This window comes from Rhinatrema bivittatum, chromosome 2, assembly GCF_901001135.1.
Source record: "Rhinatrema bivittatum chromosome 2, aRhiBiv1.1, whole genome shotgun sequence".
NCBI classification, from domain to species: domain Eukaryota; kingdom Metazoa; phylum Chordata; class Amphibia; order Gymnophiona; family Rhinatrematidae; genus Rhinatrema; species Rhinatrema bivittatum.
This window is the reverse complement of record NC_042616.1, coordinates 734,927,096-734,949,632: the sequence shown is the minus strand read 5'-3', so window position 1 is coordinate 734,949,632 and position 22,537 is coordinate 734,927,096. Positions and strand designations below refer to the sequence as shown.

The window sequence follows — 22,537 nt, the reverse complement described above, 5'->3', positions numbered from 1 at the left end:
TTGCACTATTCAGCGATGCATAATAGTTTAATTTGAAACACATAATAAATAACAGATGTGTTTTGTCTGATAACTCAAGTTTTTTGAAAATGTCACAAATCTTACAAATTCTGCCAAGGGTATGTAAACTTATGAGAACAACTCTATATACAAAATCTTTCTCTGATATTGGTGACAGCTCACTTAATCAGTGGTTATTTATTGTAGGCTTCAAATCTCAAATATATAGGAATAGTGGTGGAATTTATGTTGCAAAAATATGATAGCATTAAAGAGTCAAATTAGTTAACACTAGATCACTTTTAAGAGTCCTCTAATATATTGTGCTTCTTCTGTACACACTGAGGGGCAGATATTAAAAGGTACGCCCGATTTTATAACATGCGCGCGCAGCCGCGGACATGTTATAAAATCTGGGGTCGTCGCACACAAGGGGGTGCACACTTGTGTACCTTGTGTGCGCCGAGCCACGCAGCTTTCCTTCATTCCCTCCTAGGCCGCACTGAAATCGGAGCGGCCTCGGAGGAAAATTTCCTTCCACCACCCCCCCCCCCACTTTCCCCCCCCACTTTCCCCTCCCTTCCCCTACCTAACCCACCCCCCAGCCCTACCTAAACCCCCCCTTACCTTTAACTTAGAAGTTGCGCCTGCCTCTGGGCAGGTGTAGGTTGCGCGCGCCAAATCCCAGGCACAGTGGCAAATGGCCACTGTGCCTGGAGGCTCTGACCCCGCCCTGCCCTGCCCTGCCCCCGGACCTCCACGCCCCGCCCCCTTTTTCAAGCCCCGGGACATACGCACGTCCCGCGGCTTGTGTGCGTTACTGGGCCTATGCAAAGTAGGCTTGGCGCATGCAGGAGGGATTTTAAAGGGTTACGGGCATATATTACACACGTAACCCTTTTAAAATCTGCCCCTAGGTGTAACAGTACAGATAAAAAGAGATTGGAGGCAGGGTGCGTTAGTTTCTAGAGATGTGAATCGTGTCCTCGATCGTCTTAACGATCGATTTCGGCTGGGAGGGGGAGGGAATCGTATCGTCGCCGTTTGGGTGTTTAGAGTATCGTGAAAATCGTTAAAATCGTGAACCGGCACACTAAAACCCCCTAAAACCCACCCCCGACCCTTTAAATTAAATCCCCCACCCTCCCGAACCCCCCCAAATGCCTTAAATTACCTGGGGGTCCAGCGGCGGTCCGTAGCTAAATCAGGGGAAGGGGGAGGGCAGGAAAACCGGCACACTAAAACACCCTAAAACCCACCCCCGACCCTTTAAATTAAATCCCCCACCCTCCCGAACCCCCCCCCAAATGCCTTAAATTACCTGGGGGTCCAGCGGCGGTCCGGAACGGTCTCCTGCAATTGAATCGTGTTGTCTTCAGCCGGCGCCATTCTGCGCTGCCATTTTGCAAAATGGCGGCGCAAAATGGCGGCGGCCATAAACCAACACGATTCGACTGCAGGAGGTCGTTCCAGACCCCCGCTGGACTTTTGGCAAGTCTTGTGGGGGTCAGGAGGCCCCCCCAAGCTGGCCAAAAGTCCCTGGGGGTCCAGCGGGGGTCCGGGAGCGATCTCCTGCCACGAATAGTTTTCCAGCTGGGGTCCGGAACCCCTGCTGAACGACCTCCTGCAGTTGATCTCCTGTCAGCGCCATTTTCCGTACGGAAAACGATTTGCGGCAGGAGATCGCTCCCAGACCCCCGCTGGACCCCCAGGGACTTTTGGCCAGCTTGGGGGGGCCTCCTGACCCCCATAAGACTTGCCAAAAGTCCAGCGGGGGTCCGGAACGACCTCCTGCAGTCGAATCGTGTTTGGTCTATGGCCGCCGCCATTTTGCGCCGCCATTTTGCAAAATGGCGGCGCAGAATGGCGCCGGCTGAAGACAACACGATTCAATTGCAGGAGGCCGTTCCGGACTGCCGCTGGACCCCCAGGTAATTTAAGGCATTTGGGGGGGGGGTTCGGGAGGGGGGGGGATTTAATTTAAAGGGTCGGGGGTGGGTTTTAGGGTGTTTTAGTGTGCCAGTTTTCCTGCCCTCCCCCTTCCCCCGATTTACGATTTTTTGACGATAAATCGGGGGAATTGGTATTGTATCGTGGCCCTAACGATTTTTGACGATTTAAAATATATCAGACGATATTTTAAATCGTCAAAAAACTATTCACATCCCTATTAGGTTCTACATAAGACAAACCTACATTTCAAAACTACCTTAGTCTTCTGTAATTGTTAACAAATCACTAGCTTAGCTGAAAACACAAATATTTTATGATAGAGGATCCCAACAATGATAAAAGTAGCATTTATTTATCTGAAAATAACAAGAGTTAGGTGACACCTTATAGACTAACCAACTTATTGAAGCATGAGCTTTCAAGGACAGTGTTCACTTTGTCAGAAGCCTGACTTATTCACACACAAGTTGACTTATTCATGCATCCTCTAATTAATGCACATGCTGGGGTTTTAAAATTCACCTTATATATACTCATATTTTATAAACTGCATATATTGTTTGCATGCAGGTTATTAAATACTATAGCAACTTTGCACATACTCATATAAATGCATGTATGTATACACATGTGAGCAGATTTGAAATCTATCTTCTGAGATTTATACTAAGGCAATATTATCCTTTCTGCTCACTGGCAAATCATTATGGGTTTACAGATAAGGAAATCTTCATAGGGATAGCCATGTTAGCCTGGTATAGCAATAAATGACAGGAGTCCTGGAAAACTCATCCATCAATAAATTGGTTAGTCTATAAGGTGCCACCTGACTCCTGTCATTTATTGCTATACCAGACTAACACAGCTGTCCCTCTGAAGATTTCCTTATCTGAATTGCCTTAACACATGCTTAGAGGATAAATTTCAAATCTGCTCACATGTGCCCATATATGCATGTATATGGGTGCATGCAAATTTGCTATAGTATTTAATAACCTGCATGCAAATGATATACACAGGTTATAAAATATGAGTACCAATAAGGTGAATTTTAATACCCCGGTGTGCATTAATTAGAGGATGCATGAATAAGTCAGCTTGCCCAGAAACACGCTTTTCTCCTGTAGCATGTACATCTCCAAAGTTTTCAAAAAGGGATGAGGGGCATGGTCTGGGCAGAACATGAATGTTTCAGGGTATGAACCAGAGATGTGGCGGTAAATAATTATGCACCTGGGCGTGAGCCCTGATCCCCTGCCGCGTAAGTTTATTTCTGCTATGGAGGAAGTGTAAGTTATAAAATAAAGAAAAATAGGCAGATCTGCGGGGTTTTAAAGGTCGGGACCAACTGGGGGGAGTGAAGGCTTTTAAACTAGGGGTGTGTGGAGGACCTACCCCTAAACTTGGCGAACTGGGGATGAACTAGTTTAACTGGCGATGGTGTCAGCGTGTGCCACTTTTAAAATCTGCTTACGCAGTAGAAGCAGGATATGCGCATACATGCACGCCCACTTAAAATTTGGTGCACATATGTGCACGGCCAGATTATTTTATAACATACATATATATGCGCACATATGTCATAAAATAGAGGAGTGATTCAGCCAAACATTTCACTTCGGCCTTCTTTATCGGCCTGCCATGGGAAATTTTGTTTTCCTGCGGTTCGGGCCGATTGTTTTCGGCCACCCCAAAAGTTTAATTAACTACAAGCCCCTCACCCACCTGATCCTCCAAGACTTGCCAAAAGTCCCTGGTAGGTCCCGGGAGCGATCTCCCGCTCTCAGGCCGTCAGCTGCCAGTAATCAAAATGGCGCCAGTGGCCCTTTGCCCTTACAATGTGACAGGGGCTATTGGTGCCATTGGCCGGCCTCTGTCACACGGTAGGAACAATGTACAGCTGGCACCATCTTAAAAAATAGCACAGGCCATCCATTGCTCCTACCATATGACAGGGGCCGACCAATGGCACCTGTAGCCCCTGTCACATGGTAAGGGCAAAGGGCCACCGTCACCATTTTGATTACTGGCCGCCAACAGCCCGAGAGGGGAGATTGCTTCCAGTACCCCCACTGGACCACCAGGGACTTTCAGCAAGTCTTGGGGGTGGGGGGTCAGAGGATTGGGGTTTGTAGTTAATTAAATTTGAAGGGTTGGGGTGGGTTTGGGGTTTGTTTTTTTTAAATGTACCCTTTCTCCTCCCCAAAAAAATGATAGGAAAAAAACATGAAATTTCGTGGGTTTTCCTTTCGTTTTGTCAGCTCCCCGAAATGCAGCAAAATAGGAGATATCTTCTTTATTTCCTATTTCGTTGTGAACGAATGCACATCCCTGTTATAAAATGGCCATGTCCCTCAGCGCAGGTTGATGCATGTAAGCAAATGTGCGCATGTGTGCCATTTTGAAAGTTACAGTCTCCGCGTGTAAACATGCTTACCCATGTAAAAACTGCGAGCCATGCAAGTTCGGACCTATCTTGACAAGTAGCAGCACTTATTCTGATAAGTTCTGATTTATTTGGCTAAATATAGGCTTTGCCAATAAATCTGAACTGAAAAGCGCTACTTGTCCATCTAAGTAGCACTTTTCAGACTTATCTGGCTATATAAGATAGCCGGATAAGTCTTTAAAAAATGCTACTTAGCCAGACAGGTCTTACAGTGCTATATATCTGGCTAAATAAGATAACTGGATAAGTAGGTTTTTTTAGATTTATGTGGCTATCTGACATATCCAGCTAAGTAACACTTTTTAAATACTTTTCCAGCTATCTTTCCTAAGAAAGCTGGTTACATATGAATATCTAGTTTCCATGTTATGCAGGGGAAGAATTTTGCTTATTTTTGCTTTTTGTGACTTTTTGAGTTGCAATTGATATCACACAGTTGTTTTTTTGTGTGATTTTAACAGTGTGGAATATTTTTCTGAAAGGGTCCTTAGTGATTTTCCACAAATCTTTATTTTTCTCCATGGAAAATCCTTTGAAACACATAACAGCATTCTGTTCTAAAAAAATAAATATTATTTTATTGTTTAAATTGTCCTTATCATTCTGAAACAAGAACAAGAATACATGTAACATGACATTTGATTTTCTCTGTGAATCTAAAGACAGGCTCCAGAAAGCTGATAACATCCTTCATTACCCTATGTCTGGAAACTGTTTCCCTGATTGCAGTCATGTAATCTCAGCGAACCTTGAGTGTGCAATGAATATTTATCTAGTAGTCTGAGATATCAAAGTTGTTAAAAAATGATATATCACATTCCTGCCTTTCACTCAAGGCTACTGTAATTCCAATACACTTGTAGGTGTTGTCACTTTAAGTACCACAAATAAGCAAGCTATCAATATTTATTAAAATGCTTCTATAATCATGTAACACTTGGGAGTGGGGGGTAGGGGCAATATAGTATGTATGCTAGAAATGGTTACGGTACTGTGGTGTTTGGTTTTATTTTCAAATTGAATCAATAAAGTTATATTTGTTTTAGATATGATCATTTGTGCATTAAAGCTTGAATTTACTTTTCTCCCAAATTCTGAATGTCATTTCCTGTAGTCTCTCTGCTAACTTTATTTCAGGATTTTTTACTAGAATGTGTTAATTTCATTCCCTTGAATTGTCAATGCAGCAGAATAATCAGTTAATATGAGATTTTAGATATTAGTGTTTGGATATTAGAAATGAATCTCAGGGCAAGAAATGCTCTTACAGCTGAACTTCAGTGAAAAATATGTTACAGTGAATTTTATTTTTATGATCTAGAGAGGTTCTGGTCTACAGGACCATTGCAGTGAAGCAGCAACTAGCTAGCTATACCATACAGTTCCCAAGACACAGAGTGATTTCTTCTCTATCTGGGTCTTCAGTGGACCAGAATCATTGCATCTACAAAGCAGGCAGGCAGGTGGCTACTAGCCAGCCCACTATACAGTGCACACACAGAGCAGAACATTATCTGTCATCTGTGCTGTGTACAGTGTAGGGATGTGCACTGATTTTTTTGTGTGTCATTTTTGTTTCAGGTTGTTACCTGTTTAATTTTGTTTTTAAAATGGTTCAGGGATATTTATTTCATGTTTCCCTAATTTCTGTCTCATTTTCACGCTGGAAGAAATTGAAATTTAGAGATGATGTGACACCGTCACCTGTGTCTCTTCCAGACCCTGTAGTGTTGGAAAAGAGGGAATGGGCAGGCACTAACAGTAATAGCAGGGCACCACCAGTGCATTTGAAGGTAGAAGTGCAAGCCCTAAAAGCTAAAGCATTAGCAGTGCAATCCCTTACTGCTGAAGAGGCAGTAAAAGCAGTCTTGTCAGAAGCTTCTGAGGCAGAAGAATCTACATTTAAAGGATTTCCAGAAGGAGAGTTGGGAGAGTTGTTAGCTGAAAGTCCTAGTTTAAGAGGATTAGTCAGTAATGTCTTAGCCTCTACTTCAGTGATGGAGGCAGGAGGTAATATTGGTGAGGGAGAACAGGCAACAGTGCAGGAAAAGAGGATGAGTGAAGTCCCTGTCACTGTTTCTAAGGGTTCATCTGCCTCCACCTCCACTTCAGTGTCAGCATCAACATCAACCCCAAGGATGCAGACAGAGGCAGGGGATCACAAAAGACATCTGTGATCTGGAGGCACTTTAAAGTGAGGGAAGACCCATGCTTTGCTCAGTGTAATTATCAGCCAAGGCAAGCAAGTGGGCCATTTAAGCAATTCTGGAATGGAGCATCACATGAAAAAGCAGCATCCTCTTCAGTATTCAGCTGGGGATGGTAGTAGCAGTAGTCAGGGGACCTCTTCTTCAAACCAGAGGACACTGTTGCAAAAGGGGATGGGTATTCTTCAAGCTGCTCCCAGGCCCTTGGCTCCTTCCATCAGTCAGGTGGCAGGCCAGCAGCTGCAGTCCCCTGCTATAGGTCGTAAGCAACAGCCCACAATGGAGGAAATGGGGTTGTGTTCTGTCTCATTTTCACAGGGGGAAAAACAGGCAGCATACAAAGTGGTGACCAAGAGCATTGGCAAAATGATCACTTTAGATGATCAGCCCCTGAAGGTAGTGGAGAGAGAATGTGAGTTTCAAGCACTTACTGCAGGTGTTAGCGTCAAACTATAAATTGCCTTCCAGGACAACCTTTAGTAGAAAGGTAATTCACAGTCTGCACAATCAGTGCCACAGGTGCATCAGGCAGTACTGGCCAAGGAAGAGAGAAGCAAGATCAGGACAGCTACACATGCTTCACATATTTTACTCTTTCTGATGGTACACTGATGGCATCTGGCTGAGGTACAGGCAAGTGGCAGCTCCACAGGGGACAGAGTATCAGGCTGCAGGTTGGCTTTGCTGCACACCCACCTGGCAGATGAGGCCCATACCTTGGACAATATTTTAGCAGCCATCAGAGAGATGCTGAAGTGCTGACAGCTGGACCAGAGAGCCAGAGGTCAAAATGCTGGATTCTTCATAGGGGTCAAATATGTTAAAGGCAATAACCGATGGGCGATATCAGGGTATACTATGCTTTGCACCTAGTCTTAAAGGATGCCCTACCTGCATGACTTAATAGAGAAATGTAGGAGAATAGCCGGTCGCTTCCACAGAAATGTGAAGGCAGGACAGCTTCTCTACATAAAGAGGATGATTTAGAGATGCCTTACAAGTGTCTCATTCAAGATGCGGGCAGCTGCTGGAATTCCACCTACATGATGCTGCAGAGATTAGTGGAGCAGCAGGCACCCCTTCGTGATCTGTCTCAGGACATGGAGATAGGTGTGCAGAGTCCCCTAGGGCATCATGTTAGGATAGTCATTAGCCAGATGGTGAAAATCCAAAAGCCCTTTAAGGATGCCACAGAGGAGCTGAGTGCCAGAAGCACCACCTTGGGTGATGTCAACCCCGTAGTAAACATCCTGTTAGAAAAGTTGGAAGGCTTTCAACAGGAAGAGGGAATGAGAGCAGAGGTGCTGCACTGTTTAGAGTCCTTGGGAAAAAAAAACTTGAACCTCTCACCACAAACACCATATACATGCTCACTACATTATGTGATCCTCATGTGAAAGGGAGACTCACCATGCAGGCCAGCAATCTCACATATGAAGAGCATGCTAACAGAGAAGGCCTATAAATTAGAGCACCAGAGGCTGAGGCAGAGGAGGGATTTAGCAGAGGAGGAAACATCATCAGTGGGCATGTCAGACAATAGTGCAAGTCAGAGCATCACCTTGTCATCGACATTTAACACTCCCTTCTTCACTATAAAACATCATAGCCATGTTGTCTGGAAAGAATCCTCACTTCCGTTCCAGGGATCATGAAAGCTGAGCCAAGGAAAGGAAATGGCAGGAAAAATCTGTGCGACTCTCTATGTCGCAGAAACCATTGAAGAAATTGTTGCGGCGTGGACCCATACCTCGCAGTCGGGAAATGCCTCCCGACCCGATGCGGACATCCTTTGGTGGCAACATGGCGGCGCACCGCACTGCGGCACGCGGATCATCTGGACGATGCTCCTCCCCTCAAATTGACATCTTCCCGAGGGCCCCTGTGCTAGCGTGGGAAATTGAAGTATTTAGCCCAGCGTTTCAGCACCAGCAATGCCTCGGCTACAGGCTTGCTTGTGCTGGTGCTCTTCATCGGTGATTCTGTGTTCCCTAGAAACTTGGACTGCCTATCTGCTGCCTGCCTCTGACCCAGATGAGTATCGGATTCTGTTTGCCTGCCACCTGCCTCTGACCTGGACTGAGTATCGGATTCTGTTTGCTTGCCGCTTGCCCTCACCCAGACTAAGTTTGGATTCTATGACTTGGCCACCTCAGCTGAACCTTGGTGCTGACATGACTCAGGTAAGGCTGTTATACTATCATTTGGGTCCATGAAACACAACAGAAATGGGCACAGATGTGCTGCCATACTAGGCCCATAAGTCTACCATCTAGCCAGACTTGGCTAGAGTGGCTCAGTGCTATTTGCCCACATGATGGAAAAGCTAATGTTACTAAAAATAAATCTGCCTTTGCTTGGGTTTCTAGATTTACCTTGCAAGTGGCAAGATTAATGAAACCAATTTGAAAGTCTTGTTGCTCCTCTTCCTGTCTGCCTGCTGTGCCTCAAATACCAGCAATAGGACCTACATCCAGCATCCAGCTGCTTCGGCTTGCTGTGTCTCCAACAAACTCCTCCTAACACTCTGATGCTGCCTCCCAGGATCAAATGCCAGTTCAAAGTTCAGAACATACCAAATCCAGAGTAATTCTGTGTCCCCAATACAGCCAGTTGGGCCACATTGCTCCTTACAAACTGCTGCTACCTCCCATTCTCGAAATGCCATTCCACGGGCTGGAATATACTGAGTTCAGAGTCCTACTGTGTCCTCAGCATTGCCACATGGCACATGCTGCTGTTATCTTCATGCCCGAAATGCCAGTCAGAGGGCCAGAACACACCAAATCCAACACCACCAGTTATATCACACTCCTCCTAAAATGGTGATGCTGCATCCCAGGCCTGAAATGCCAGTCCAAGAGCCAGAATACACTGAATGCAGAGTACTACTGTGTTCCCAATACTGCCAATTGGGCCACACTTTGCCTAACACACTGATGCTGCCTCCCAGGCTCGAAATGCCTGTCCAAGGGCTGAAATATACTGAATCCAGAGTACTGCTGTGTCCCACACATCACCAGTTGAGACACACACCTCCTAACATGCTGCTGCTGCTGCCTCCCAGGCCCAAAATCCCAACCCAAGGGCTGAAATACACTGAATCCAGAGTACTGCTGTGTCCCCAGCACTGCTAGTTGGAGCACACTCCTAACATACTGCTACTGCTTCCCATGCCCGAAATGCCAGTCCAAGGGCCAGAACACAATGAATTCAGAGTACTGCTGTGTCTCCAACATTACCAAGTGGGCCATACTCTTTCTAACACACTGATGATTTGTCCCAGGCTGAAATGCCAGTCCAAGGGCCAAAACACACTGAATCCTGAATACTGCTATGTCCGAACACGATGAGCTGGTCCACACTCCTCCTAACATGCTGATGCTGCTTTGTAGGCCTGAAATGCCAGTCCAAGGGCCAGAAAACACTGAATCCATAATGTTGCTGTGTTGCCAACACCACCAGTTGGGCCACACTTCTAATTTGCTACTGCTGCCTCCCAGGCCTAGAACACACCTCCCAGGGCTAGAACACACCAAATCCAGAGTCGTAATGGGTCCCCAATTATGCTAGTTCGGCCACACTCTTCTGAACACACTGCAGCTGCCTCTCAGGCCTGAAATGCCAGTCTAAGTTCTAGAACACACCAAATCCAGTGTCTTGCTGTATCCCCAACAATGCCTCTAGGGCCTCACACATGCTCCTTCCTACTACCGAGTCTCCAAAAACACCACTGAGGCCAATTTCCCCATATACCATCACTGGGGCCAACATGCACTGTCACCATCTGTCTGCCTTGCCATGTATAACACTACTAGTTCCAAAATGCATTGACACCACCTGCGTGGTTTGCCCATATACCACCTCTGGCGCCTGACATCTGCTTCTTCCTGACACAACATTTGGGGCCCCCATGATTGGGGCCCCCATACACTGACTAAATTGATCTGCCTTGCCACATATAGCATCACTGGGGCAACATGCACTGACACCATCTGATTGCCTTGTCCCATAAGCTACCTCTGGGACCTGCCTCCTGCTTCTTCCTGACACATCTTCAGCAATGCCACTGGAACCTGACATATCCTGCTTCCTTCTGCCATGTCCTCAACAACAACATTGCAGCCTGACTGTACATTCAATATCAGCCTTCCATGACCATATCCCAACATCAACAGTACAGGGATCTGACAGTCTATCCATTATCAGCCTTCTACTGCCATACCTCAACACCAACAGCATAGGAATCTCTCAGTCCATCTAGCATCAGTCTTACACTGCCAGTCCCCCAACACCAAAAGCACAGGGGTTTTACAGTCCATCCAGTATTAGCCTTCCATTACCATACCCCAATACCAAGACAGGGTCTGATAATACATTCAGTAGCAGCCTTCCACTGTCATGGTTCTAACACAACTACAGGGGTGTGTGACACAGTACACCCATCAGCAGCCTTCCACTGACATACACTTAACGCCAGGACAGGGGCGTGGACACATTCTTGTTCTGCCTACCATACCCTTAAATCCACCACAGGGATCTGGCCCATCCTTCTTTAGCCTGCCATGCTCCAAGTACCACTGCAGAGTCATGCCTCCTCTGAGTTCCTCTGCCTGCTTCCAAGTATCACTTCAGGGTCATGATTCTACTGAGATCATCTGCTTGCTTTTCCCCAAATATCACTAACCGGTCATGACTCCAGTGATTTCCTCTGCCTGCTTTTCCCAAAACACCTCAGCAGGGTCATAATTACACTGAGATCCTCTGCCTGTCTTTCCCTAAACACCCCCACAGGGTGGTCATGACTCCACTGAATTCCTCTGCCTACTTAGCTCTAAGCACTACTGCAGGGTCATGACTCCACTGAGTTCATCTGCTTGCTTTTACCCAATCACACCATTGGGGCATGACTCTACTGAGTTCCTCTGCCCCAAACAGCATCACTGGGGCATGATGCCTCTGACTTCCTCTATCTGGTTTGCCCCAAATAGTATAGTCAAAAGTTGTTTGGGGCAAATCAGATAGAGGAAGTCAGAGGAGTCATGTGGTATCAGTTTTTGTTGGCAAAGCACCAATGGGTCATGATGCCATTGACTTCCTTTGCCTGCTGTGCCACAATCACCACCACTGGGATATGACATATGATGCATCAGCCTACCTTGCTCCAAGTACAAGCCTTGTAGCCTGCCTCTTCAAGCTTCAGCATGCCATGTTACAACCATAACCACTGAGGCATGACACTTTTAGCTTCTGTATTCTATGCTATAACCATAACCATTGCGGTCTGACACTTCCAGTTTCATAATGCAATGTTCCAAATAAAACCAATGTAGCATGACACTTCCAACTTCAGCATGCCATGCTCCAACCGAACAACTGTGGCATGACACTTCTAGCTTCAGCATGCCATACTACAACCACAACTCCTGGGGCCTGACATGTCCATCTTCAGAATTCTGTGCTTCAACCATAACCATTGTGGCCTGATACTTCTAGCTTCAGCATGCCATGCTGTAACTATAACAACTGTGGCCTGTCATATCTTGCAACAGCCTGCCTTGCTCCAACCACAATCTCTGGGGCCTGACACTTCCAACTTCAGAATTCCATTCTCCAACCACAATCCCTGGGGGCCTGATACTTGCAGCTTCAGCGTGCCATGCTACAACCATAAGCACTGTGGCCTGACACTTTCAGCTTCAGCATGCCATACTCCAGCTATAACCACTGTGACCTGACATTTCCTGCATCAGCCTACCTTGCTCCATCCACAACTGAGGCCTGACACGTCCGGTTACAGCCTGCCATGCTCTAAACTAAACCACTGGGGGTCTGACACTTCCAGGTTCAGCATACCATGCTCCAACTACAATCCCTGAGGCCTGACAGGTCCTGTATCATCATACCATTCATAATCATAACCATAACCAATATGGTCTGACATTTCCTGACACATGCAAAAAAGAGCTAAACATTTTCCAAAACACAGTAATCACCACCAAAAAGGAAATCCACAATCCTTAGAAAAGTATGCATGACATACTTTTCTAAGGATTGAGGCTGACATTTCCTGAATCATTTTGCCTTGTTCCAACCACAACCCCTGAGGTCGGATACTTCCAGCTTCAGCATGACATGCTCCAGCTATTACCAATGTGGCCTGACATATCCTGCACCAGCTTGCTATGCTCCAACCACAACCAAGAATATCCTGCTTCATCCTGCCATGCTCCAACCAAAATCACTGGAACGATTCCTTTTGCCACTGTACCTTCCTAGCAAACTCCAGTTTTTACTCATTGAGGATGCTGTGCGCATGTCATGTGCTTTGTAAATCTTCATATCACTCTTTCCGGATCTTGGTCTCTTTATCAAAGTCTTAGGATTTTTCCTGCCATCTTTTCTGCTTCATTCCACCTCATGGTGCCTTAAGGTACTGATGAGACTTTTGGTGCCACTTTGCATCTCATAATGCCATTAAGTGTTCATGCCACAATTGCTGGTGTCCTCTTTTTGCAACTTGGGGTGTTCTTCCTTCTTTGGCTACTTCGTAGCTGCTCTTATGGTGATTTGGAGAACTTCCACCCATGCTGGTACCCCTTTGTGGAACCTTAGACTATTTATGCCCCTTTGGTGCCACTTTTCCGCAGTCTAACTACCTGGAGTTCTTTCTCCCTTCTGATGATTTTTTTCCATAAGCTTCATTACAATTGATAAGAAAACCACTATTCTGGAGACTAAACTAAACTGCAAAGACTCCCACATTGATTTTAATGGAAAATTAATTAACTAATGAAATAAGTAAACATATATATATATATTTTTTTTTCATTTGGAAAGTAATGAATTGAATTTGGGTCCCAAAGAAATGAATGAACAAACTGAAACAAAATTTTAATTCTGCACATCCATATAAGAAATGTTTACTTAAGTCAAACAATTAAATTAAAAATTGACTTTATGAGCTTTTATCTCAGCAAATTGCCTGACAGCGTCTGAGAGATCACAATTTTTAGCAATGTCATACTCTCTAGATAATATGGCAAGTGAGGTGAGCCTTTCATCTACCATTGTAGAGGATAGGTACATTTTGATAAGTTTTAATTTTGAGAAGCTACTTTCATTACTATCAACTGTAACTGACAGTATCAGGATTCGCAGCATACCCAAATATCTGACAAGGCATCCCTTATATTCATATCATATATATTTATATATATTGCAAAACATCTTGTGGATATCTTTTCCACAGGGTAACATATCAAGTAAATGGTCAGCTTATTACAAAGCACTATGCAATTAACTTCAGAGTGCTTACCATCAGAAATTGTTAGTAATCTGATACCTGATGGGAGGAGCAATCAGATAGGAGTTAGCAGTCTGATGTGGACTCCTCCTGAAGAAAGGAGGAGTTAGCAATCTGTTATGAATCTGCTACGGAGTTAGCAATCTGTTGTAGACTTGCTAGGGAGTTAGCAATCTGTAGTGGAGCGACTCCTGTAAAAGGGAAAAGTTAACGCAGTCTGTTAGGGACTCTGTGAGGCGTTAGCAATCTTGTTATGAACTAGCTCCTGTGGAAGGAAGAGGTAGCAATCTGATATGCTCAGCTCCTGTAGAGGGAGTAGTAAACAATCTGTTAGGGTTAAGACTGCAGAGTAGCAATCTATTATGAATCTGTTGCTGAAGACTCCTGATGGAGAGAGTAGCAATCTGTTACCAGCGGAGTGCTTGGAGAGGGCACTCAGCTGTAGAGGAATGTAGATAGGTGGATCCTTGGGCCGATGGCAGATGACTGCGGCCCCAGGAGGATATCCTGAGAGGGACCACTGGCTAGGCTTGGGTATGGAGACAGACATAGATAGTTCTTTTATTAGACAGGTTAGTAGAACCACCAGAGGTGGCAGTAGTGAGCAGATATGCCCGGCAGGGCTGTATTCCCTCAGGTACTGGAACAGCGGTCCCAGGTTTGCTGAGCTGTAGAGAAACTGTAGATAATATGCTGTGTTCATAGCCAGAACTAGATGACAAAACTCACATAAGGTCTTTAGAAAGCTCAGTAGCTGGAAGGGGTTAGGCCCTCGAGGAGCGGGGGATCTCTAAGGAATTATACAGCTAAACTAATTGGGTGGCTGGGCAGACTGGATGGGCCATTTGGTCTTTTTCTGCCATCATGTTTCTATGTTTCTTTGTTTCTATATTTCTAAACTGCTAATGGCTAAAGAGCATTTGATGCCTCTAGTATATAGCATCTTAGTCACCAGTAAAGACCAGCTCCAAGCCTGAACAGCCAGCTCCTTCTTTTAATGAGATCATATGGAAATTACATCAGGCAGCCAGGGATTTTCTCTGGCTTCTCCCTGCCTAAACCATTCTACTTGTTTGGTTGGTGCTCTTTGTCATTCATTTGGAGCCTTGGGGTACTCTTGCCACTCTGGGTGACTTCTTATACGTACAGCAAAATGGCGCCGTATGGCCGGCACCATTTTGCCGTACGGCAAAACGATTCGAGTTTAGGAGGTCGTTCCCGGACCCCCGCTGGACTTTTGGCAAGTCTTGTGGGGGTCAGGAGGCCCCCCCAAGCTGGCCAAAAGTCCCGGGGGTCCAGCGGGGGTCCGGGAGCGATCTCCTACGCTCCTGACGTCGGGGGACAAAAAACAAAATGGCGCCGGCGCTACCTTTGCCCTGTCATATGACAGGGCAAAGGTAGCACCGGCGCCATTTCTACAATGCACCGCAGGCCCGAGAGTAAAAGATCACACCGGGACCCTCCCTCTGGACCCCAGGTAATTTAAGGCATTTTGGGGGGGTTCGGGAGGGTGGGGGATTTATTTTAAAGGGTCGGGGTGGGTTTTAGGGATGTTTTAGTGTGCCGGTTTTCCCGCCCTCCCCCGATTTACGATTTACGATTTACACGATATTTTAAAAAACAAAACCGCGACGATAAGATTCCCTCCCCCCCCAGCCGAAATCGATCGTTAAAGACGATCGATCACACGATTCACATCTCTACTATACTCTGCCACTCTTGTACAGCCTGGATGGGGTGTTCATGCCACATTTATTGGTGTTCTTTGCCCCATTTTTGGAACTTTAGGGTGTTCTGATCACTCTTGATCTTGGTTTGTCTCCTCTGATAGTACTTTGGAGAATTCTTGCCGCTCCTGGTAGCATTTTGCCTCATTGCAGGTCTTGAGTTTTTCATTCCATTTTTTTTGTGCCACATTGACATAATCTTAATGTGTTATCATTCCTTCTTTTCTGATGATGTCTATTCACCATTTTCATTAGAAATGATTAGGGGGAGAGGAGAGGAGCCTAGCATCAGCACTGAATATCCGAAACCAGCTGAGATCACCCTGACATAACATGCTGGGGGAAGCATGAAACTCAAAATCTTGGCTGGCAGCTGTAGACTTCAGAAGAGGTAGTGAGCCTGTACTCCTTCCAGTACATCAAGCTGCAGTCTGTGTTCCATATATTTCTACTCCACTCCCTGTGAAACGCAAAGCTTGAAGTACAAGTATGTGAATCATTTCTGTACGCTATTCCACATTACATGATAAAAGCCCTGCTGGCTTTCTTTTTTTAATTCCCCATTTTCTTCCTTATTTTACACACCTCCCTCTTCTCCAGATATCAGACCCAGGTAAGGGCTGGAGAAAAACTCTCCTCAGAGACGTCAGCAGCCCCCAGAGGCCCCGAGCACCTCACCTCCACCACCTGCCCAAGCCCTGCTGTAGAGACTCAAACCTGAACGGCTTATGTTAATCAAGGCTCGCAGTGGACAGCCCAGGTTCTCTCCCCAAAGCGATTAGACAAAACTAACCAGTTTCTGGGCAATCCCTAAGGCTTCCTCGTGCTTTCCTAAGTGAAGCAAACAGCGGGCTTGGCTCTCCTGGACATCTCGTCTCATGGCAGTGTTAGCAGACGGCAAGAGTAGAAAGCAGCTTGAATATTCCTGGAGTGCTTTCTGGAAATAAAAAAAAAAAAAAACCACAAAACAACTGAAGAGTCTGTGCATAAAAGATCCCGGAGGCATAATCATAACTTGCACATGTAATCATAAACCATGGCTAGAGAACCATAAAATGGAACTTTAATTTTCCCATGCTTCTGGTTAACCCAAAATACCATGAGGCGGGGGCAACTGGGCAGACTGGGTGGGCCAGAGTCTTTACCTGCTGACGGCCGTCAGGGGCGCCCAGCTTTAGTGAGGTGCTGTATGAAAAGGGGAGGGAGGATTTCTTATATTATGCTTCATTACATAGCAGAACTAGGGATTCAAGTCCAACTTTCTAATTGCCTAACAGCTACCTGAACTCACCCCTGCCAATTCAAATGTGCATCTGTAGTAGCCCTCCAGCAGTGAAACACTGCTTTTTTGACCCTCCACGTGTGGCGAGCGGCTGCAAACCGCTAGACCAGCAGTTTGTCCTGAAGTCCAGCAATGTTGTCATATCCACTGGTAACTCAGAACCTTCTTCCTCAGAAGTCGCTCCAATTGTGAATAAAAGTCCTGCCTCTGAAAGCTGTAAACTATATTTCCTCCTAATTTAAGAGGGCGCCCCTGACGGCCGTCAGCAGGTAAAGACTCCGGCCCACCCAGTCTGCCCCGTTGCCCCCACCTGCAGGTCACTGCAGACCCTCCTCAATCCCCCTGCACATTCTGTATCTGATACATTCATACTTTAATTCTATCCTCATTTGAGGGTATTTAAAATAGAGAGTGTGGATCTTTGAACTGCGCAACCGCGGCATTTTTAAATGAAGGAATAGACGGCGCATGAGAAACTCTTTGCGACTGTGTGTGAAAAACTCAGTAAGGTTAGTACAATTGATATTGGTATTCTGGGTTTTGAGGATGTGGATATATTTTGTCTAAGTATAATTAACTGAATGGTGATATTTTATTGTTTAAAGTTGAGAGTGAAGATGGCTTTGTTGAACAGTGCCTGCGGTAACTGGATTGTGAAGTTGTTGGTGAACCTTTGTGACAACCGGAGAACTACATGAAGCTGGTGAAGAATAGGGTTGGTGAACCTAGAATGAAATAAGTTGCTAAATTTATGGCTTTAAGGTGAGTTGGGATATCTGTGAATAATTAGTATGAGATATATAATGGTGGAAATGTTATGGCCGGATATACATATATACGTATAGATATTTTAGAATGATATTGGAATTAAATTTTTAATAGATGATTGAATAAATGATTAATAAATACATAAGATTTTTAACATAGAAATTGAGATAACATCGGATGATATAATTATTTGTGTATGTTTTCATGAAGAGAATAGGTGATGAAGATTGGTGTGTTCGTTGATAAGTGCAGTTGGAAATTCCTTATATATGTGAGAAGAAAGGATAATACAAATGTTTTGAACCCCTGATGAAACCCTTGGGTGAAACAAGAGCTTCTTGTCGGGAGTATAGGAAGGAGTACAAGAGTATGTTGAATCAACAACATCGGGAGTATAAAATAAAGTATAGGAGGTTTTTTTTAATTAATAAAACTTTGTATTGGGGAGTTTTTGGAATGAATATAAGGGAAAGTTTTATCAACAATTAACAAATAGTTAGGAATAAAGAGTAATATTGTAAAGCACACTCTATGCTTATAGCCAGGGATACAAGAACACTTAGACTCAGTAGAAAGTATAATTTCTTTTTATATCCCTGGCTATAAGCATAGAGTGTGCTTTACAATATATAAATTGATCTCTTTAATATATAGTTGGTAATTCAAGTGCAATATTGATAAATATAACAAAGAAATTTTTGTATTTTAATTGATGTACAATATTTGTTGTTATATGTATTAACATTGTTGGTTTGAGTGTGGAGGATGAATGGTTGAAATATGTAATATGGTGTAATAAGAACATAAGAACATAAGAAAATGCCATACTGGGTCAGACCAAGGGTCCATCAAGCCCAGCATCCTGTTTCCAACAGTGGCCAATCCAGGCCATAAGAACCTGGCAAGTACCCAAACACTAAGTCTATTCCATGTAACCATTGCTAATGGCAGTGGCTATTCTCTAAGTGAACTTAATAGCAGGTAATGGACTTCTCCTCCAAGAACTTATCCAATCCTTTTTTAAACACAGCTATACTAACTGCACGAACCACATTCTCTGGCAACAAATTCCAGAGTTTAATTGTGCGTTGAGTAAAAAAGAACTTTCTCCGATTAGTTTTAAATGTGCCCCATGCTAACTTCATGGAGTGTCCCCTAGTCCTTCTACTATCCGAAAGAGTAAATAACCGATTCACATCTACCCGTTCTAGACCTCTCATGATTTTAAACACCTCTATCATATCCCCCCTCAGTCGTCTCTTCTCCAAGCTGAAAAGTCCTAACCTCTTTAGTCTTTCCTCATAGGGGAGTTGTTCCATTCCCCTTATCATTTTGGTAGCCCTTCTCTGTACCTTCTCCATCGCAATTATATCTTTTTTGAGATGCGGCGACCAGAATTGTACACAGTATTCAAGGTGCGGTCTCACCATGGAGCGATACAGAGGCATTATGACATTTTCCGTTTTATTCATCATTCCTTTTCTAATAATTCCCAACATTCTGTTTGCTTTTTTGACTGCCGTAGCACACTGAACCGACGATTTCAATGTGTTATCCACTATGACACCTAGATCTCTTTCTTGGGTTGTAGCACCTAATATGGAACCCAACATCGTGTAATTATAGCATGGGTTATTTTTCCCTATATGCATCACCTTGCACTTATCCACATTAAATTTCATCTGCCATTTGGATGCCCAATTTTCCAGTCTCACAAGGTCTTCCTGCAATTTATCACAATCTGCTTGTGATTTAACTACTCTGCACAATTTTGTGTCATCTGCAAATTTGATTATCTCACTCGTCGTATTTCTTTCCAGATCATTTATAAATATATTGAACAGTAAGGGTCCCAATACAGATCCCTGAGGCACTCCACTGTCCACTCCCTTCCACTGAGAAAATTGCCCATTTAATCCTACTCTCTGTTTCCTGTCTTTTAGCCAGTTTGCAATCCACGAAAGGATATCGCCACCTATCCCATGACTTTTTACTTTTCCTAGAAGCCTTTCATGAGGAACTTTGTCAAACGCCTTCTGAAAATCCAAGTATACTATATCTACCGGTTCACCTTTATCCACATGTTTATTAACTCCTTCAAAAAAGTGAAGCAGATTTGTGAGGCAAGACTTGCCCTGGGTAAAGCCATCCTGACTTTGTTCCATTAAACCATGTCTTTCTATATGTTCTGTGATTTTGATGTTTAGAACACTTTCCACTATTTTTCCTGGCACTGAAGTCAGACTAACTGGTCTGTAGTTTCCCGGATCGCCCCTGGAGCCCTTTTTAAATATTGGGGTTACATTTGCTATCCTCCAGTCTTCAGGTACAATGGATGATTTTAATGATAAGTTACAAATTTTTACTAATAGGTCTGAAATTTCATTTTTTAGTTCCTTCAGAACTCTGGGGTGTATACATCCGGTCCAGGTGATTTACTACTCTTCAGTTTGTCAATCAGGCCTACCACATCTTCTAGGTTCACCGTGATTTGATTCAGTCCATCTGAATCATTACCCATGAAAACCTTCTCCATTACGGGTACCTCCCCAACATCCTCTTCAGTAAACACCGAAGCAAAGAAATCATTTAATCTTTCCGCGATGGCCTTATCTTCTCTAAGTGCCCCTTTAACCCCTCGATCATCTAACGGTCCAACTGACTCCCTCACAGGCTTTCTGCTTCGGATATATTTTAAAAAGTTTTTACTGTGAGTTTTTGCCTCTACAGCCAACTTCTTTTCAAATTCTCTCTTAGCCTGTCTTATCAATGTCTTACATTTAACTTGCCAATGTTTATGCTTTATCCTATTTTCTTCTGTTGGATCCTTCTTCCAATTTTTGAATGAAGATCTTTTGGCTAAAATAGCTTCTTTCACCTCCCCTTTTAACCATGCCGGTAATCGTTTTGCCTTCTTTCCACCTTTCTTAATGTGTGGAATACATCTGGACTGTGCTTCTAGAATGGTATTTTTTAACAATGACCACGCCTCTTGGACATTTTTTACTTTTGTAGCTGCTCCTTTCAGTTTTTTTCTAACAATTTTTCTCATTTTATCAAAGTTTCCCTTTTGAAAGTTTAGCACGAGAGCCTTGGATTTGCACACTGTTCCTTTTCCAGTCATTAAATCAAATTTGATCATATTATGATCACTATTGCCAAGCGGCCCCACCACCGTTACCTCTCTCACCAAGTCCTGTGCTCCACTGAGAATTAGATCTAAAATTGCTCCCTCTCTCGTCGGTTCCTGAACCAATTGCTCCATAAAGCTATCATTTATTCCATCCAGGAACGTTATCTCTCTAGCGTGACCCGATGATACATTTACCCAGTCTATATTGGGGTAATTGAAGTCTCCCATTATTACTGCACTACCAATTTGGTTAGCTTCCCTAATTTCTCTTAGCATTTCACTGTCCATCTCACCATCTTGACCAGGTGGACGGTAGTATACCCCTATCACTGTAGTCTTCCCTGATACACAAGGGATTTCTACCCATAAAGATTCAATTTTGTATTTAGTCTCATGCAGGATGTATATCCTGTTGGACTCTATGCCATCCCGGACATAAAGCGCCACACCTCCTCCCGACTGCTCCTCTCTGTCATTGCGATATAATTTGTACCCCGGTATAGCACTGTCCCATTGGTTATCCTCTTTCCACCATGTCTCTGAGATGCCAATTAAGTCTATGTCATCATTTACTGCTATACATTCTAATTCTCCCATCTTACTTCTTAGACTTCTGGCATTAGCATACAAACATTTCAAAGTTTGTTTTTTGATTGTATTTTTATTCTGCTTTTTAATTGATAGGGATAAGTTAGAATTTTTTAGCTCAGGTGAGTTTTTAGTTACAGGCACTTGGACTACTTTCTAATTATTGGAACCTCACTGTCGGGATGCCCTAATTCTAATGCATCATTAGTATCCTTTAAAGATACATCTCTCCGAACCATGCGCTGCTGAGCGACTGTCGGCTTTCCCCTTTGTTCTAGTTTAAAAGCTGCTCTATCTCCTTTTTAAAGGTTAGCGCCAGCAGTCTGGTTCCACCCTGGTTAAGGTGGAGCCCATCCCTTCGGAAGAGACTCCCCCTTCCCCAAAAGGTTCCCCAGTTCCTAACAAAACTGAATCCCTCTTCCTTGCACCATCGTCTCATCCACGCATTGAGACTCCGGAGCTCTGCCTGCCTCTGGTGACCTGCGCGTGGAACAGCGAGCATTTCAGAGAATGCTACCCTGGAGGTTCTGGATTTAAGCTTTCTACCTAAGAGCCTAAATTTGGCTTCCAGAACCTCCCTCCCACATTTTCCTATGTCGTTGGTGCCCACGTGTACCACGACAGCCGGCTCCTCCCCAGCAATGTCTAAAATCCTATCTAGGTGACGCGTGAGGTCCGCCACCTTCGCACCAGGTAGGCATGTTACCAGGCGATCCTCACGCCCACCCGCCACCCAGCTATCTACATTCCTAATAATCGAATCACCAACTATGACGGCCGACCTAACCCTTCCCTCCTGGGCAGTAGGCTTTGGGGAGATATCCTCAGTGCGAAAGGACAATGCATCACCTAGAGAGCAGGTCCTTGCTACAGGATCCTTTCCTGCTACATCTGGTTGGTGCTCTCCCATTATGAGACCTTCTTCCTCCAAGGCAGCACCAGGGCTGCCAGTCTGAAGTTGGGACTGGACTACTATGTCCCTGAAGGTCTCATCTATATACCTCTCTGTCTCCCTCAGCTCCTCCAGGTCTGCCACTCTAGCCTCCAGAGATCGGACTCGTTCTCTGAGAGCCAGGAGCTCTTTGCATCGCATGCACATGTACAACTTCTCACCGGTGGGTAAA

General features: G+C 44.5%; 1 protein-coding gene across 12 annotated transcripts in view; it reads right to left on the bottom strand.

Moving 5' to 3' along the window:
* Positions 1-22,537, bottom strand: part of LOC115085632 (uncharacterized protein C8orf76 homolog) — a 112,095-nt gene that overhangs the window by 56,058 nt on the left and 33,500 nt on the right. For 7 of the 12 annotated variants that reach the window (XR_003854916.1, XR_003854915.1, XR_003854917.1 and 4 more), the window contains 2 exons: positions 16,436-16,579; positions 13,928-14,106 (listed from right to left, as the gene is read on the bottom strand). Coding sequence is in view for 5 of the 12 variants with exons in the window: in XM_029591889.1 (XP_029447749.1) it covers positions 14,074-14,106; positions 16,436-16,579 (177 nt within the window). In the remaining 7 variants the exon portion in view is untranslated. Of the gene's footprint in view, positions 1-13,798; positions 14,107-16,435; positions 16,580-22,537 lie in introns of those variants that run through there. The other 5 variants (XM_029591891.1, XM_029591890.1, XM_029591892.1 and 2 more) reach the window with 2 other exon arrangements.